This window comes from Prosopis cineraria, unplaced genomic scaffold (assembly GCF_029017545.1).
Source record: "Prosopis cineraria cultivar Desert tree isolate PC_DT_omini unplaced genomic scaffold, ASM2901754v1 PC10, whole genome shotgun sequence".
In the NCBI taxonomy this organism is placed as follows: domain Eukaryota; kingdom Viridiplantae; phylum Streptophyta; class Magnoliopsida; order Fabales; family Fabaceae; genus Prosopis; species Prosopis cineraria.
Window position 1 is genome coordinate 32482460 of NW_026555341.1, and position 19144 is coordinate 32501603.

At 28.3% G+C, this 19144-nt stretch overlaps 2 protein-coding genes across 2 annotated transcripts in view; both read left to right on the plus strand.

The window, feature by feature from the left end:
* The window catches only part of LOC129322572 (choline/ethanolaminephosphotransferase 2-like), a 3735-nt gene extending 922 nt beyond the window's left edge, over positions 1 to 2813 (plus strand). Inside the window, exons 2-8 of the mRNA XM_054968870.1 lie at positions 60 to 142; positions 1178 to 1240; positions 1372 to 1430; positions 1504 to 1556; positions 2099 to 2171; positions 2346 to 2398; positions 2679 to 2813. Of these exons, the coding sequence (XP_054824845.1) occupies positions 60 to 142; positions 1178 to 1240; positions 1372 to 1430; positions 1504 to 1556; positions 2099 to 2171; positions 2346 to 2367 (353 nt within the window). The 3' untranslated portion in view covers positions 2368 to 2398; positions 2679 to 2813. The remainder of the gene's footprint in view (positions 1 to 59; positions 143 to 1177; positions 1241 to 1371; positions 1431 to 1503; positions 1557 to 2098; positions 2172 to 2345; positions 2399 to 2678) is intronic.
* A 13545-nt stretch (positions 2814 to 16358) lies between these two features.
* LOC129321429 (uncharacterized) lies at positions 16359 to 17988 on the plus strand. The gene is made up of 2 exons (XM_054967190.1): positions 16359 to 16779; positions 16962 to 17988. Exons 1-2 carry the CDS (start codon positions 16454 to 16456, stop codon positions 17830 to 17832), a joined length of 1197 nt encoding a protein of 398 aa, XP_054823165.1. The 5' UTR covers positions 16359 to 16453; the 3' UTR covers positions 17833 to 17988.
* The last annotated feature ends 1156 nt before the right edge of the window (positions 17989 to 19144 follow it).

Here is a 19144-nt window from a genome sequence, read left to right on the forward strand (position 1 = left end):
TGTTATTATATTCTATTCTGTTATATACATTAACATATTAGGTTGCTTGTTTTGTACAGGGATTCTTTGTCCCCATCGCTATCCTAGGGGACTACCCACATTTAGTTGTTATAGGAGCAGGACTTGCTTTGGGTTTCTTGTGGTGAGACAACTGTGTTTTAAAAATGTGAATTCTTGTAGCTTCAAGGGTTTTGTCTTGATTTCTATTCCATGACATGTCATATGCCATTGCTCTCTGTAGTGATTATTATAGATGTTTAATTGTCATTGAAGAGCATGCATATTACGTGGCTATTCAGAGGATGGATTGTTTTGTATTGAAGTAGAAGGCTGCCCAAATGAACTGGATAAGTGTGGTTTAAGACAAATTATGCAGCATAGGGATTAATGTGTGTAGTGCATTGAAGAGAGATTGAGAGAAAGAGATGATAAGTATAAAGGAAGTGATGTGGGTCCTACACACAGTCATATTCTTTTACGCCCCTTCTTCAAGTGCATTAATGTAAAGGATCTAATTTGCTTATGGAGTGGTGCAAAAGCCAGTTTTGGAATCCACATATACTCTACCAGAAATTTGTGACTGTAAACTTCTGTAGGAGATAAATGCACTTGTTTTAGATTCTGATATATCTTGATTGACAATTTTTGTACAAGTTGCTCTCTGGTGTTTGTTTAAAATCCCCAAGTGCTTTTTAGAAGCACCCTAAAGCTTCCAGTGGACGCTTTTCCAAGCTGTTGCAGTTGTCATGAACATGGAATACCCAACAATCCTTAGACTCTCTTAGACTTAACCATTAATCTTTTTTAATTTAAAATTTTTCACAAACTTTACTGGCAGCAGTTTGACTATAACTTTAAGCAGACGGTATATTTGTAAGTGAGTATTTCAAAGTAGTTCTTAGTACATTTTGACAAAACAGCAGAATGAATGTTCTTTTTTCATGGTGGTTTTTCTTGTACCAACATCAGTACTTTTGAAATGCCACAAGCCCACAACATTTCAAAGGTAATATGGCAGGTTCTGTAAGAACTAATTTGGATATGGAAGAACATCTAGAAAAACTCTCCTTGCTTGTACGTTAGTGTCTTGTGAGAATTGTACATTTGTTGGTTGTAGCTTCACTCTACTTGATCTGATTCTTTATATCCTAGAGGTTAAGAAGGCTTAAATTTGCAGGGAAGGATGATTTTGTCTCACTTGTGTGATGAACCCAAGGGCTTAAAGACTGGAATGTGCATGGTATTGAGTTCTTTTCTCCCTCTCCACTCTTTAATTTGGGAATATAAATTTCTCCGATTTAAGATATTCCATTAACACAGTTTTGGTTTAAAAAAATAATTGATCTGAGGATTTTGTGCACTGCTGTACAGTCGTTGCTGTATCTCCCATTGGCCATTGCAAATGCACTTTCGTCAAGGCTGAATGATGGGTATGTTGTTTATAATGTTAGAGTTTGGTGTTAATAGACATGGTATTTAACCATTTATCTTTTTTTTTTTCAGGGTTCCTTTAGTAAATGAGAGATTAGTTCTTCTTGGTTTTTGTGCATATTCAGGTAATTAGGTCCTCTTGCTTGTGATGTGCAGCAACTCATCTCACAAGGCATTAATTTAATAATAAGAGAGATAAAAAGGATAAAATAATTTTTAGTCCGTAAACTTTCTCTTAATTATTTAGTCTTTAAATTCTAACTTACTTTACTTTGTCTTTTTAATTTGTTAAGTTATGATATTATAGGGACTGGATTGTATCAAGTAAAAAATTATAAATACTTAGTTATTATGAGTTTAGGAGCTATAGGAATTGAATTATTCTGAGTCAAAATTCAGGGACTAAATCGATAATTAAGAACAAATTATAAGACTAAAAGTTATATTTTTCAGAGATAAAATGTCGCTTTAATCAATAACAAGAAAGCCATTTGTTATTGAAAGAAAACTTGAATCCCCGTGGGGGAAGACCTTTCTAGTTAATGCTAAAAGGACCAATTTGCTCTATCAAGTAAAGTACAGGGACTGAAGTGCAATTCAGTCTAAATTTTGTTGTTTCACCCGTTTAACATTCTTTTTTTTTTTCGAAAATTTTTTTTGTAAACAGTGATTATTTATATGCACTTTGCCACGTCTGTCATTCATGAGATTACAACTGCCTTGGGAATATACTGCTTCAGGTAACTTATGATCAATGGATTGCTGTAATTATCTTGCAGCAGTGAGCATTTGTTTCATTCTTGAATTCATTTCTAGTTTTCTACTTGATGCAACCTCATTTTCTTTGTAAATGGATATTAGAAAACCATTATTGTATATTGATGCCTTAATTGTCACGTTTTGCTTTATTGCAGGATAACTAGGAAAGAAGCTTAAATAGTTAAATTTGCTAATGTTTTACTCCTTGGTATGCCTTTCTCCTCTTCACAATCTCTGTTCTTGTAAACAGTTCATATTCTCTTTCTTTGGCAAAAAAAAAAAAAAAGAGTTCATGTTGTGTTATTTAATCAAGTGTTGATGTTTTATTTTAAAAAAAAACTCTGAGCAAAAATTAGTCTTGTCAACTAATCAAATTATCAAATCTAAACTTAGTTACTTATTCTTGACCAATTAGACTCAACTGATCTTTCTGAACTTATATTTTCCTTTCAGTATCTTGTTCTGAATCATACTTTTGATGTTTACAGGAGACAAAGTGAAACAAAATAGTGTCAGGGTTATGGTCAATGTATTTTTTGCTATATTGACAATTTGGAAAACTTGTAGAGGATTTGAATCATATATATGTACTTAAATTGATATTTTTTTTAGATGCATGGGATATTTGTTGTTCTGCAGACTCTTCAGCATTGTAAATTATATTTTATCTTGTGTGTAAACAAAACACTACATAAAATTTCTTATACTCTGCCTCAAAGGTTGTCTGTACTCTTTGTACATGCTTTTGATCTTGTAATGTCTGATGTAGAACTGGGAATTCGGGTGGGATGGGCCTATTCGGGCCCAACTCCCTAAAAAGCTCGAATTGTTAATTGTTAAGCCCGGCTTGAATTCCTTCAGGCGGTTCAAATACGCGGATTTTATTTTAAAAATCATTTTTAATTAATTTTTTTACTTTAAAATTAATTATTTTATTTTATAAAAAATATATATTTAAATGATGTATAGGATTCAAATATATAATATTTTAGCATAAAATGATCTAAATTTCAATAATTAATTAATATTATTATATTATATATTTTAAAATAAAATTTTTTATTCAGGTCTTCGAGCCAAGCCTGAACCTAATCGGGCTTGCACCGAATTTCTTTGGGCCTATTTTGAACATAAAAAAACTATATTTTTTAAAGTTGGGTCCTAAATTTTTTTGGACGGTTTCGGGCTAACTCATATTACCTACTCTACTTTGATGTATTGTATATTAAAAAAAAAAATTCACAAGTATATTTTTGTATAATCAGATTTCAGATAAATGGGTTATGAATAATTAATTCTGAGTTTATAGATTTAAAAATTTGATGTTCACAAGCCTAGATTCAGGCGTTAGTATTACAATGCTATCTTCATATCCTCCCTTTTTTCATCGGATGTCCCGAGGGGTTGCTATCTTTGTATTCTACTAGAGAATAGTTAAATCATACTGTTGTTTCTTTTTTCGTTTCGAACATCAAGTTATATTTGTATGATTTTTATTTTTAAATTTGATAGTAATAATTTTTGTTTTTAATTATTACTTTATTATTTTATTAAAAAATCTGATGTGTTAGTGATATTAAGTTTTTTTTTTAGATAACCCTTTAGGGTTCATTTGATGCACAATTAATTTGGAAAAATAGAATAGAAAATAGTGAGCTTGTTTAAGTAAAATATCTATTGAAATACTAAAATTAAAAGTGATTTGCAAAAATTGATGCTGTAAAAGTTTTTTTTAGAGGTTCTAAGTTTAAAATTAAACACTAGTTAGTATTTTTATTATGAGTGAAATTAGAGTTAGTAATTTAAGTTAAACCTGACGGGTCAATTTGAACTCATCTAAAAAATTTAAAGCCAAATTCAAAAAAATATTAATTTTTTATTATTTGGGCTAAGTCTGATGGGGTTCGGGCTTGGCCCAAATACCAAAATAAAAAATAATTTTTTAAAAAATATATATAATATAATAAATATTATTTAATTTTTAAATTTTTATATCATTTTATACTAGAATACTATATATTTGAGTGTTTTCATATATTTATTTTTTTAAAAAAATTAAAAATATTTTTATTTCATGTTTTTATTTTTTTTAATTAAAAAATATCTCAAAAATAATATTTAAAATATATTTTAATATTAATTTTTATATTTTAAGACCTAATTTTTTTATACATCATTTGCATATAAAAATTATTTTTATATTTTTTATAAATTAAGATAATTAATTTTAAAGTAAAAATAAAATTAAGAATAATTTTAAAATAAAATTTAGGCATGTACAAATTACCGACTCTACTACTAGATAAGCATAATAAATAAAATAATATTTTTAATAATTACTTAGTTATTGTCCACTCTAAATTTGATTAAAAATTAAGAATAAACTAGAGTAAAAAATTTTTATATGTAAGAGTTAAACAATATAAAAAGTTAAAGAAAAATGATTTTAAAAAAAATATTTTACTCATAATTAAATAATTTTTCTTTATATAATATAATGATGACTATTTTTTTATATTTATAAAAATAAAAAGTACAATTTACCTAAAAGTTATTAAAAACTTTGAACTAATCAGAAAAATAATTTTAAGTTAGTAGTCTAACTGTGATTGAATTGAGATCAACTTAATCATAATTAAATAATATAATTTAATTAAAATATATAAAATATTTATATATGACTATGATAAGAGCAATATTTAAACAATTAAGACATTAATTTATAAGTAAAGAAGACATTCATGAATAAATTATACATAATACAACAAAATAATAACAAAGCTACTTAAGTATAAGGTTGATAAGTTATTTTTATTTATTTTTTTTAAAAGTTAAAATAATATTTTATACTTAATAGAATTATTAAAAATTAAAAATGATTCAAAATAAAGAAAAAATATTTTTAAAAAGTTTCGGGTATTCAGGCTAGCTTGAAGTCCGAAGGTTAGTGTTGAGCTTGACTATATAGGCTTTTTAAAAAGGGTAGGATATTTTAAATCCGATTTGAATAAGCCCAACTTGAATTAAGCTCGACTCACCTGAATTATCGACTCTAAGTAAAACAAAGAACCACTAACTACAAAGAGAGGGGAAGAAAAAGTAATGTCACCTATTTACAAGTACTCCATTCATATATAAAATTATAAGATAATTTTAGAGATGTTATGAATAAAATATAAAGAGAATGAAAATGAGAAGATGAGGAGGAGGAGGAGGAGAAGAAAGACTAGAGGCAATTAAAAAATGAGGATAATCTCTCTTTTGTATTCTCTTCCATAGCTACGATATAAATGCAATACTCTATTTATAGGTATAGACTTATATCAAGGTTATGTAAATGATAATAGCAAATAAAACATAATTAATACTCTTGATAGTGAGAGTTTCCTGAGAGAAGATGACGATGAAGAGATTAAAAAGAGATGAACATCCGCATGATTTTTAATATTCATAACGCTACCTATTAGATGTATATTGTATAAGAATGTGCATCATTAAAAACTTTGAATAGGAAAAACCTTATGAAACAAAAACCTAACAGAAGAAAAGAATACATCATTTATTTGTATGTTATTTAATGTGTCTCATTAAAAATTTTACCAGAAAACCTAATGGGATAAAACCTTGATTAAGGAAAAAAGAATATAATGCATATTTACTCCCCATAATGACAACATCACTTTAAATTATTGTACTTTAAGATAATATATTAATTTCTCAAATGCAACTGTTGTCAATATTTTTTCAAGTGGATCTTAATTCTGGTCAAACTATACTAGATATATTGTCATATCTTGAAAATATATCTTCAAGATATCATACTTTTCTCATATTATATCTCTTTTTCAATATCTATTAGTTAAATTTGCTAACAAAATTGTATCATGTATTAATATTAGCTAGATGTATAAATGTTAATATATATATATATACACACATGGTACTTCAGGACCAATCAATTCAGTATAGTCTCATAGACAAAATAAACATAGCATATTGATTTTAAAACCATTGGGTATTTAAATACTCAATCAACAAGTTGAATGTAAAATACATATCAAAATTTTATTCTCAAATTATTTTGATCAAAACCTTTTCAATACATATTTGCCAAGACAATATACATAAATAATAATAATAATAATAATAATAATAATAATAATAATTCATACAAGCTTAACAACTTATACATGTATATATGTTGAATCCATTTCTCGGTAATTTTTCATGCTATTGGCGTTTGAACTCATTCAATGATTATCATGTAAAATGCTGTAATAGTATTCAATAGATGCATTATATTTCAATTTTATATACTGATAGACTAATAATATATATAAAAATTCACCATAAGATAATATACTTGATCATTATTAGACCTTTGCGAAAATATTTATTTTCACATAAATGTTTATTTATCCTGTAATAACATTTATATTTCAAATATTTGAACAGCATGTCTATGATTTTCACAAATTAAAAATAATATAATTCTACTCATATTGTGTATTTTCCTTCACCTTTTTAGTTTGGCCAATTATTTTCTGTCTACTTTTCATGACAAGTTTGTAGACAATATTCTCATTTAATCACGTGATATTATCATCAAATTTGTTATCGAAAACTTTATCTTTTGGTTCCATTTTTTCAAGTGTGGCATAACTTATTGAGATATCTCTTTATTACTTTCGAGTAACTAGATCTCTTCTAACATTTTACATTAGTTATGTCATGACCATTTTATAGAGTGTCTGCTCTTCAGTATGATCATTTTAATTATATGTTCCTCTTTTATCAAGATTTTGTATTAGGAACTAACTAATCTCTCATGCTTTAGCATGATGATTAGTTTCATTTATTCTAATTTGAGCATTTTTATCTAGAACAAGAAATTTAGTAATCTTATACACATTAGTGATTGTATCTGGCAGATTCTTTGGTAACATTTGATAAACTCCTAGTTCATATTTTTACATGTGAGGATTAAATAAGACATAGTAATAATGCATTCCATATATTTTCTTTTCTAGCTATTCATTTTTTCTCCTCGTGTTGGGAAAACTTTGTCAATAATGACAACCAGTTAATCATGGTATAAGTCTCTTGAATCTATTTGTTTCCTTTAGAAACATTTGTTGTTGTTTCATTCAAAGACAAACAAGAAGGAGAATAATCATTTGTGTGCAACGTGGTGGAATGGGAACAATAATAATAGGCATTGCATATTCAAAAGTTCTAAAATGGCGTATCCTTAGCTTTTGACCAATGATCAATTTCAAAAAGAGGAATTTACAATACCTTATTGGTTTAATATGTATTGTGTTGTAGTTTGTAACATCAAATATTTTAAATTAATAATAAAAATTTTGTTCTCATAAACATTGATTTCTAGATATTTGTAGGGAAGCTTTAACAAGTGATTTTGCTTAGTCACCTTTAAATAGGCTCTTTTAAGTTTGAAGTATAAATTCACTAGCATTCCCAACTAAACTTGTTTGAATTACATAGTTTGAAAATTGTATACTTTTACATAATGGTTTATGCATATAATTTTGCAAACTTTAATTGTAAAAATATCTTAGATTCCTCTATCAAATTTATTGAATATTTGCACTATTCACTTGCTATGTATTGGGTTCTTATATATTTGAATTTGTTATTTTCAAAAATGAATAGATTCATTCTCAATCATAACTAATGAATACTTCATATTTTCTTTTGCAAAGAATATAACATGTTTTCTATTCACAAAAAAATCTTTTCTTCAATGATGTCAATGCATATCCTCAATAACCATTTGCATTATACATGTATTGGAATGATCAAACAAGTTATGGTAACAATATATAGTGGATCAGTAAACTTTTGGCTTACTGTAACAAAAATCTAATGTAAATTTTTCATTTTTCATAATATGCAATTGATTTATAATATCAATATGCATTTGGGACCCATTGAACTTTCAGACAAGTACATGAGTGGTACTCAATCACATATTAACTCATACTTGTGCCCCTACAATCTCCCCCTCAAGCGGGAGTTACATAAACAATTTTTCTATTATTACATTTTCTAAACAATGACCTATACATAATAACCTAATAGCCTGCTTTCATTTCAAAAACCTTAGTGCTTCTTAACTCCACAAAACTATGGGTTTAATTTGATTGAGCTATTGTATTCAAGTGCTTAGCAATCAAGCCCTAATCTATGGCCATACCTTTCATCACTTATCATTTTCCAAACACATTTTAGTTCTGCAATAAATAATCAAATTTAAAATTCTTTAAGAACTGACATATTTCAACACAATTAATTTATAAATTATTTCATATTTAAAATAATAAATTAGAAATATAAACACAATTTTACACATATTGCAATAATTTGATATTTTCTTAAAAATTATGTCAAGATTATATCAATATCAAACATCTATAATAATTATTTGCAAAATTATTGACAATAAGTTTAAATATTAATGATAATTGAACACCAAATAGGCTCTCAGATATAATTTTTTAGACTTAAACACCACGTCTCCTTTTAAATCTAAGCATCATCATATAACCTCTCAAGCTTGTCATTATTTTTTCTCTTCGTTACAAAAACTTTTCTATGCATTTTTTTAGATCACAACATGTGGCATTGATTATTTCATAATTACTTTCTATATTCATTGGTATCTCATTACCTTTTTGGCTTCATAATCAATTTGGATATTTACTTTCAATGAATTGCTTATACATATTATAACATTCCCTCATAATTTTATTTCAATGCCCATGAAACATTATTTTTTAACAATTATGGCAAGATAATTATTCTTTTTAATAAAATTAGTAGCCAAGAAAAATATTTTTGGCTTTCAATTGTTTAATCACAATAATGCCATGATGTGACCATAGATATTATCACTCATGATATTTTTGAATCATGATCTTTATCAATTCCATAGATATTTCTCCATGCTTTCAATAACACATATCGATTTCACTAAATATTAGTCTTCAAGACTATAGCAAGAGTATTTTAAATTTACACAACTCTTTGATATCTTTTGATTCTTGGAATTAACCTTTAGGGTTGTAATATTTTAAGCATATTAGATAATCAAAATGCCATGAATTTTTCTTGTCGTACCATCTTATAACTATAAAATAGTCTTTATAAGAAAATCATTATCAAATTTCATGTGGCTTCTAGCCATCTAATCATATGATCAAGAGTATTAAAAATAATAATAATTCAATATTTTTTTTAAAAACAATCAATTTATATCAAACTGACAATCATAATCATATCATATATCAAAATGAATCTTAAAATTATTATAAAACAAGAATATAGAAAATAAAATTCTCATACATCAATATCATGAATATGAATCTCCAACCATCCATATACCTTATTTGAACTGAAGATGAAGAGACAAGAGAGATGAACATCCAAGTGATTTTTAATATTCATAATAGAGATATTTTGTTATCCAAAATATAAAACAATTTAAAAAAAAATAAAATTTAATTAAAAATACTTCTTCAATATTACATTTCAAATGAGAGAGAATTGAAATGATAGTAGCATAATAATTAAGTGGGTAAATTTAAAGATTAAAGGGTAAAAATACATATAAACCTTTTCTTCAAGAGCACATAATATCATTAAGTGAATAATATATAAGAGGTGCCCATAATATTGATAAAGCGGGTGCCAAAAATTTTCAAACCATTAAATTTGACTAACATCCATTAACATTGACTGTTAAAAAAAAAAGCAAATATAAGATGCAAAAATATTCATAAACTTTTTCTCTAGGAATTTCTGATGTTCTAAAGTCAACAATGGTGCACATGGGTATCCATTAATTTTATAAAAGAGGCTAACATTTCTCAATTCATTAAATTCTATTATTAAAACTTTAGAATCAACATTAAGTTATCTTAACAGATTGAAAAAAGTTAGATCCAGTAAATTGGGTCAATCCCAACATACCAACCTAAATAACACTAAAACCTTAGTACTGCACTTGGGAGTTTACTCCTTTAGTCCTATTTATAAGGCGAAAAAGAGAGAAAAAAATTTAATCCTATTTATAGGCACTTGTCAATTCTCAATGTTCATCTTTACATTTTAACCCTTTATTAAATACCTTGAATAAAAATATCACTAATGAGATTTAAGAACATTTATTAGGATAAATGTGAAAACTTATTAAACTTTAAGATAAAGTTGACGACGGGATTTAAAGTTTTCTTGGATTCTAGTAAAATATACTGAAAATGATTTATAAATAGGATCAGAGAAAGTATAAAATTTTACTTATGTGGGCTTACTCAAGCCGAAGTAATAAAATCTAGGCTAACTCAAACCCAAATGAGCTTTGTTCGAACACCTGAATTCTTTTTAATTATTAATAAAATAAAATTAAGATTAGATAAAAAATTAAATTTTTTAAGATAAAAATTAAAATTGAATAAAAAAAAATAAAATAATATCTTATAATTCGAGTATTCAAGCTAATTTTAGTAATCCCAAAAGCCCAACTTGTTAAATCCTAGCTTGGTTATGTGACCTCTTTTATAAAGTTAATGGTACCATGCATGCACTATTGTTGATTTAAATATATCAAAAACTCATTGATAAAAAGTTGAAAAAATATAACTATTGATCCTTATAGTTTTATTAAATTTTGCTTTGTAAAGAGTGAAAATATTGAACTTATAGTGACCTAAGTAAGTAACAAACGTCACATAATCTTATTAAAATTATAAGAACTAAAAACACTAGAAAAAAAAAAACTACAAAGATTATAAGCAAAATTTGATAAAATTATAGGAATCGATGATTGTGCTTTTCTTAAAAAGTTTATATGTATTTTTGTATCTTATGTTTGCTTTCATTTTTTTAATGGTCAATGTTAATAGACATTAATCAAATTTAATAGTTTAGATATTTTTACACCTATTTTATCAGTGTTATAGACACTCTTAAATTATCTTTACTTAAAGATAATTGGTGCTCTAGAAAAAAAAAACTTGTGAATATTTTTACCCTTTAATTTTACATTTAAAGTTAAATAAAATGAACAGTTTTTTTAATTTATAATTTTGTTTTTTAAAAATAAATTTACAAAATATGATTATTAAACTTTTATTTGTGCACATAATATTTATTTATAAAATATCTTTGACGGACGAGGGCTAGTGGGTGGCCACTAGGTGACTGAGTACCTAACATTAGGCATTTAATAGCCTAACATTAATTTTTTTTTAAAAAAAATTACATAATTAGTTTTATGTATTTAATATATCTAATCAAATTAAAATAAGTAACTTGTAAACTATATAAACTGTTACAAGTACTAATAATAAAATAAAAATTTATTATATAATAAATAATGTACAAAAATTTTATATATTCATTTATATATTATTTTGATTAGACACCTTGAGTATATAAAGTGAATTATACAATGATTAAAATTTAATGTACATAGATAAAAATACTTCAATAAATAAGAGTATTATGGAAGAGAAAACTTTAATATAAGGAAAAAAAAATGATTTTTCTTTAGAATCAAATCAAAATGGTCACATGATTTTACTATTAAATTAACCAGCTGGTACACTTGAATTGAAACATAATGTTAGGGACCCTGACTAAACATGCTAATCCTAATTTTTTTTTTCTTTTGGAAGTCAACATGCTAATCCTAACGTAACACGCCAAAGCGATGTGGAAATTGCAATATTATAGTGTTAAAAAAAAAAAGGAGAAATAAAGGGGCCAAAAAAGCGAAAGAAACTTAACGTGCCAAATTCTCGAAAAGTGGTTGCCAGATTTGACAGTTGACCTGATCCATAGGAATTAGAATCTGACCCCGTCACAAAACAAAAAAACATAAATGCATCATTACATTATCTCTTTATCCTTGTCTTTGTCATGAGCTATTTCAAAACTTTATATATATAAATTAAAAACCTTCAAGTATTTTAATTATACCACTATTTATTTTTTTTCTTTACAAAAAAATATAAAACCTTGGTTCTAATCACAAGACTATTATTAAAATTTTAGAGTTAAAAAAGAAATCTAATTTTAATATTTTGATACACCACCTCATAAAATAGATCGACTTTATTTTTTTAGAAGCATGGAGAGCAATTTCTTTGTCATTTTATGATATTTCCCTTCTGACCCTTTTTTTTGGGCCGGAATATTTCCTCTCCGACTGCTATCATGTGACCCTTCTCACTTGTATTCATTGCGATGTCTCATGTCATTTGCACACAAGAAGTCTCCTAATTTGATTCTTCTTTGTAAGTTGATAGCAAAACAATAGTAGGATTTTTTTTTTTAAATATACTCCCTCCAAAATATAATATAAGATGTTGATAACTGTTCTATGATTATTCAAAAACAAATAAAATTTTAATTTTTAAGAAAATTATATATCTTTTTAATTAGACTCTCACTAAACAGACTATAAATTAAGAAAAGTTGTTTATACAAATATTTATTTGTCCAAAAACATCCAAGTATTTTTTATTATACTTCTATTGATTTTTATTCTTTATGAAATAAATTATAAAACTTTAGCTCGAGTCAGATGATTGTTAAAATTCCAAAAATAAAAAAGAAAATTATTTTGATATAACACCTAATAATTAAAATCCAATAATTCGAACCAACTCCAACAAGTCAACTTGAACAAAGTTAAAAAAATTAAGATCGAATTTGATTATATAAATATTTAAAAAAGTAGAATATTTTTAAACTTAATTTGAATAAGCTCGAGTTGAATTGAGTCCTACTAGAATAAGCTTGACTGTTGAAATTACTGACTCTATATATATGTAAAGTTAATAATTTAGGTTAAGTCCGACAGATCAACCTAAACCCATCTAAAAAAAAGTTAGATTGAAGTTCACTATATGAATTTTTTAAAAGGTAAAATACCTTAAGTTTAATTTAAATAAGTCGGACCTGTCCAAGTTAATGACTCTACTAATAATTATAAAATATACTTAACTTTATTTTTTAAAAAAATGACGTGTGAGTTGTAATGTAACTTTGACCTTTTATGATATTTTCTCTGGCCGCTGCCCCCTGACCATCCTCACTTCTGTTTATTGGACTCCGGTCTCATGCCAATTACCCAGAAGTCTCCTAATTTGACTCTTCTTTGTAAATTGATAGCAAAATAATAGGAGAATTTTTTTTAATATACTCTCTCTAGTCTTAATAATGATAATTGAAAACTTCAATACATTATTATTTTTTTAAAAATAATAAATAAAGTAAGAGTATAATTAAAAATATAATTATAAAAATTACTGGATATCTTATATTTTGAATCAAATAAAACTTAAAAAAATATCTTATATTATGATTAGAAAAGAGTAAAATAAAAAGTTCTAAGTGGTTAGGTCCTGTGACCCATGCCACGTTGATAATAGGACGACATTATATTACTTGGATTGGTCGTGAAAGTTTCCCTTGATTGGCCTCACTGGAATCCAATATATATATATATATATATATATATATATATAATTAGATTAAATTCAAGTATTGCCAATTTAATAGAAAGTAGCTATTCCAAAAACGTTTTTGTATTTATATGGACTCAAATTTAAATTCAAATCCAAATTAATTAATAATATTGGATATTGGGTTGGTTTGTTATGAAAAAAATGGTTTCATTCAAAAAAAAGTAAAAATAAATTAATGTTCATATTTAAGCTAACAACTAGTAATTTTGGCCAAAGGAAGGTGTCAATTTATGTGTTTACATAAATAACCAATGATTATACTTTTGGAAGCAACACTGCAACACCAATTCAGCCATTGACTAAAACTGATTAATTCAACACAGAAAAATCCTACTTGGATTTGTATTTTGGAAAGCTTAAATTAAAGTTGGACTCTTCCAAAAATTTCTCCACAAAGAATTAGACAATGCACGTTTTCATGAAGAAAGGAAGAACACTTGGACTGGACAAGCTTCGAGTTTCCAAGCAATTCAATTTGACAATGACATATTCATCATTTTTTTTTAAAAAAAAAATGTCACGTTTTTGTCCTTAACTATTATCTAAACACACGAGAAGTTTGAACAAGGTGACATTAAGAGTTAAGAATTAAGAATACAAGTTAGGCCATACTTTCTCCCAACTATAATATAAATCATTTTTTAAAAAATTTTGTTTAGTTTAAAATATAAGACATTGGATAAGTATTATATATATTTATATATTTTAATAACACCCTTACTTTATTAATTAATTAATAATAATATTTTGAATAAGTTAAATATTATATTTATTGCACTTAGCGAAAATTTTTTTAAAATCAAGATTTTAAATAATTTTTTAAAAATGTGTATGTGAGTTAGTTAACAATAATTTATATTATAGTTTGAAGGGAATACCTAGTTAACTATCAGACAGAGGTTTTATTGGCCTAAACTGAGATTTGAAATTTAAAGAGTACGGTTGGATTTAAATTTTTAAGTTTATAAAAATTCAGATTAAAATTGGACGGCCTAGAAATTTCTTCTTCTTCTTCTTCTTCTTCTTCTGTATTGATAATCTTCTGTATTGATAAAACGCACAGATTGATTAGCATGAAGTTGCATTCCTAAAAAGAGTGGGCCAGGCTGTACTTCAATTTGAAATGATATATTATATAGACTTATCTCAAAGTGTTCTGTAATTAAATATTACTTCTCTTGTCTCAAATTATAAAATAATTTTTTAAACAAAATTACATATATTAATAAAGTTTATTAAATATATTTTATAATTTTATTTTTTAAAATAAAAATATAAATTTTTAAAAATATAATTTTATTTTTTTAATATTCCATTTACGAAAGAATATAAAAGAAAGAAAATATGTATGAATGGTAATATTTAAAAAATATTATTAATAAAATTTTTATTGTTCAAAGGAATTTCTATCTCAGCCTTTCCTCCATTTTCCATTGTTCAAAGCTCTCTAGTCTGGTTCTATTGGTCTCAAAGTTGAGAATTGGGACGCAACTGACTCTCTACAGGCCATTAATGGCTTTCTCAAATTGCTTATTGACAAGCAATAAAATGAAATGATAATAAAGACCATAATCATCATCAACTCTATTTGGTAGATCAGTAACTCATCTTTACACATGGGAAGAAATTGGGTATCATGCAGGCTATAACGAAAATTCGTCAAGATTACCTCTTTCTCCAAAATAAATGTGCCTAGAATAGGAAATCCTTTGATGTGTGTTCAAGCAAATCTGTGAATATTTTTCCTTTAAGCACCCGATTCGTCCATAAAAATACCTCCTCGTACACTTTCCTTCATCAATTGGATTTATCATGCCAGAAGAAGAGTAAAAGAGACAGACCTGAGATTCAAATTAGTGTGTTGCTCAAATAAAAAAGTAGTCATAGCCTTAACTTAGAAAAAGCAACGGAGCTTACTAAATTCATCTTTTGCTTTAGATTGCTTTCGTTCTAGCTTTGATACCAGTCGAAGCTTATGTTTCACACAAATGAGAAATTGGTAGCTTCGCTGATTATTAATCAAGATATTACTCAATTATTAACTTTTTTTCTTTCCTTTAGTCAAGATGATTGTAGTGAATAGCTTTTAAACTTTTAATGACATGTGTTCTATCTTTAAAACTTTCAGAAGTTAACTTTTTAAGTTAACTCTATTCTCTTACTTCTTTTTTTCCTTTAGTTTGATTTCATTTGTATTGATATGACTTTGCTTTTAATAAAAAAGGATTATATTTTAATTTATTAATTATCCATTAATAAAAGCCATGATTTTTTTTTGAAGAGTAATAAATTATATGCTCATGTTATTTTTAGTATGCTTAGTTTACATAATAATAATAATTAATAAATTAATAAGATTTGTCATGGGACATACTTTTTTTAATACGCTTAATTCACTTTTGACTTTGATTTTTTGTTTTTAATTTCTTTCTCATGACTGCTTGCATTTACACAAAGTAATTGACCGGGGTCAATTCCGAGGAATCATTACGCACGAACAAGTCTGATTAATTCAACAAACCCCTCCATCGCTGACCGAGTCAAAGTTTTAACTCATATATATAACTGAGTGCGTTTGAGCCAAATCATAGCAAGTCATTCATTCGTTCATTCCCTGAATCCAGAGACCAGAAAAAGTGATTTGAGTGGTTTTGTTGTTTGATATTTTTGAGGAGGAAAAACCAGAAGAGGATCAGAATCTGATCATGTACGTGACTAGGCCTCTATCTTTTTACAAAAAATCTGCTGAATCTCTGTCCTTGGGTCCTCCTGAAGGACCCCATTCGGGGATTCTGGTGATTCAAGATGACGAAGTGAGACCATCTTGTTCTTCTTCGCCTTGTTTCGGAGAATTCCATCAGCTCAAGGTGCTCCCTTTTCCTCAGAATCGCAACATTGAGTTGTTTTACAGATCGGGGATTTCTCTGAGCAGAGCCACCCATTATCGCCACGTGGCCTTCATCCCAGTTCTTGACAAGCCATTGTCTTCCAATCTCTACTATGTCATTCAGCTAAATGAGAGGCATAGAGGGTAAGCTCCAATCTCCCAAAACCTATTTGATAAGATTTGATTCCATTCTGTTACCTACTGAGACGCCTATAAGTTTCTGTTCTGATTAAAATATCATCCTGATAATGTTTGAAAACAAAAGTCACACACAAACATAATTTATTTTTTGAAGTTCTATGTTTAAACTGAGTTTGGTTTCGCAGGGATGCATTTACCAGCATAGAAGAGGAAGACTTGGAGACCTTCTGTTTCTACAATTCTGTACCAGTTGAACCTCATTGCCAACTAGATATCAGTAACGAACACCAAGTGTTTGAGGTATTTCCCAGGAGAAGCAAGATTACTTTCAGGAAAGGTTTCTCAGCTAAGCCTGTTGCTCCGCACACATTTGCTCCAAAGTTTCTGAGTGCGAGGTGGAGAGTGAAAGTCAGTGATTCAGTTGATTCAAGTTTAGGAGAAGCAGCCGGAGTAGATAACGCCCTTCGTGCTCGCCTGCCGGAATTCAACTTCTCCATGGCAAACACAAATCCAGAAGCTGTTGTTGTGGGAAAATGGTACTGCCCCTTGATGTTCATCAAAGAAGGAACACACAGAACATTGAGAGATGAAATGAGAAGATCATTGTTCTATGAGATGACTCTACAACAAAGATGGGAACGAGTTTTTTCGCTCGAGAATGATCGTGGAACCGAAAACAGGACCGTCACTGTGGATGTTGTAGTTCAGAAGGAAAAGGTTGTAGTTGTAGAAAGGGAAGTTGAAACTGAAGAGATAGAAGTTGAAGGTGTGAAGTGGTTCAAGAGTTGTAATAACATTGGAGAAGAGAGCAGCGTAGGATTGAGTACGGCAATAATTGAAAGAATGAAATGGGAACAAGTAAGGTTGGGGTGGGTTGAAGGGAAAGAAAAGAAAGTTAGGATTCAGAAAACAGAAGAGTTCAAAGGGACAGGTAAGTGGAAGAGATTTGGATGTTATGTTCTTGTTGAAAGTTTTGTGCTTAAAAGATTGGATGGAAGCTTAGTACTTACCTATGATTTCAAGCACCACCATCAGGTTAGAAGTAAATGGGAATGAAGAAATGGATGATTTCTGTTTCTGACATTGTTGCAGACCGGACCAGCTTCACTTTCTTTCTTATTATCAAGTGTAGATTAACAAAAGAAGTTTTGAAGAAGGCCTAATGTTGTATACCACATGCATTCAGTTTTGTTTGTGCTGCTGTTGATGATGAAGTAACTCCGCCTATGTTTATAGCCGGTCCCAAGCCCGGGTAAAGGAGGAGGGTTGTGTTAGGCCATCAACAGCCAATGTAAAAATTTGTTGAATCTATCATGAACATGGACAATAGACGTTATAATGTTAATGCTAGGTCGTTGCCCGTAAGTAACGCGCTGCATGGCTCGAGTACAGTGATAAGTGAGTTAGAGCCGCTGCATCGGCGCCCGGATGTAGTGTTAAATGAGCAAGGGCTACCGCGTCATTCTGGACGCACGCGGCTAAAGAAGTTAGTCCATAAGAGCAAAATTAGATTTGGTACTTGGAATGTTGGGACATTAAATTGTAAATCTGTAGAGGTTGTAGGGGTTATGATTCAAAGGAAAATCAATATCCTTTGCTTGCAAGAAACAAAATGGCGTGGAGAAAGAGCTAAGGATATTCAAGGTTTCAAACTTTGGTATACAGGAAAAGTAAGTGCACGCAATGGAGTAGGCATCATTATAGATAAGGAGTGGAAGAAGAACGTTGTAGAAGTTAGCAGAATTGGAGACAGAATTATTTCTTTAAAAATGATAATTGGACGTGAGACTGTTAATATTGTTAGCGCTTATGTGCCGCAAGTCGGGACAGAAGCCAGTCTTAAGGAATTATTTTGGGAGGATCTGGAGGGGTTGATTCGACACATACCACAGAGTGAAAAGATTTTTATTGGAGGAGACTTTAATGCGCATGTCGGGAGGGAAGCTGGTCAGTATGCGAGGGTGCATGGTGGTTTTGGTTTTGGAGAGCTAAACAATGAAGGGCAAACTCTTCTTGATTTCTCATTGGCATATGATTTTAAAATTGCCAACACTTGTTTCAAGAAGAGAGATGAGCATCTCATCACTTACAAAAGTGGAGCCTCAAGGTCGCAGATTGATTTTCTTTTGGTTAGGAACACAGATAGAAAACTTTGTAAAAATTGTAAGGTGATCCCTGGAGATGCTGTAACGACACAACACAGGGTCCTAGTCCTTGATGTGTGTATTATGAGTAAAATCCAAAAACGTCGACAAGTAGTAACACCAAGGATTAGGTGGTGGCAATTAAAAGGTGAGAAGCAAGATATTTTCAAGCAAAATCTTTTGGATAAAGGAATTTGGGATTCTCAGGGAAGTGCTAACATCAT

Coding starts and splice junctions, on each gene's coding strand:
- LOC129321429 (XM_054967190.1), top strand. CDS start 16,454: ATGTACGTGACTAGGCCTCTATCTTTTTACAAAAAATCTGCTGAATCT. Junction 16,780..16,961: donor CTAAATGAGAGGCATAGAGG/GTAAGCTCCAAT, acceptor TTGGTTTCGCAG/GGATGCATTTACCAGCATAG.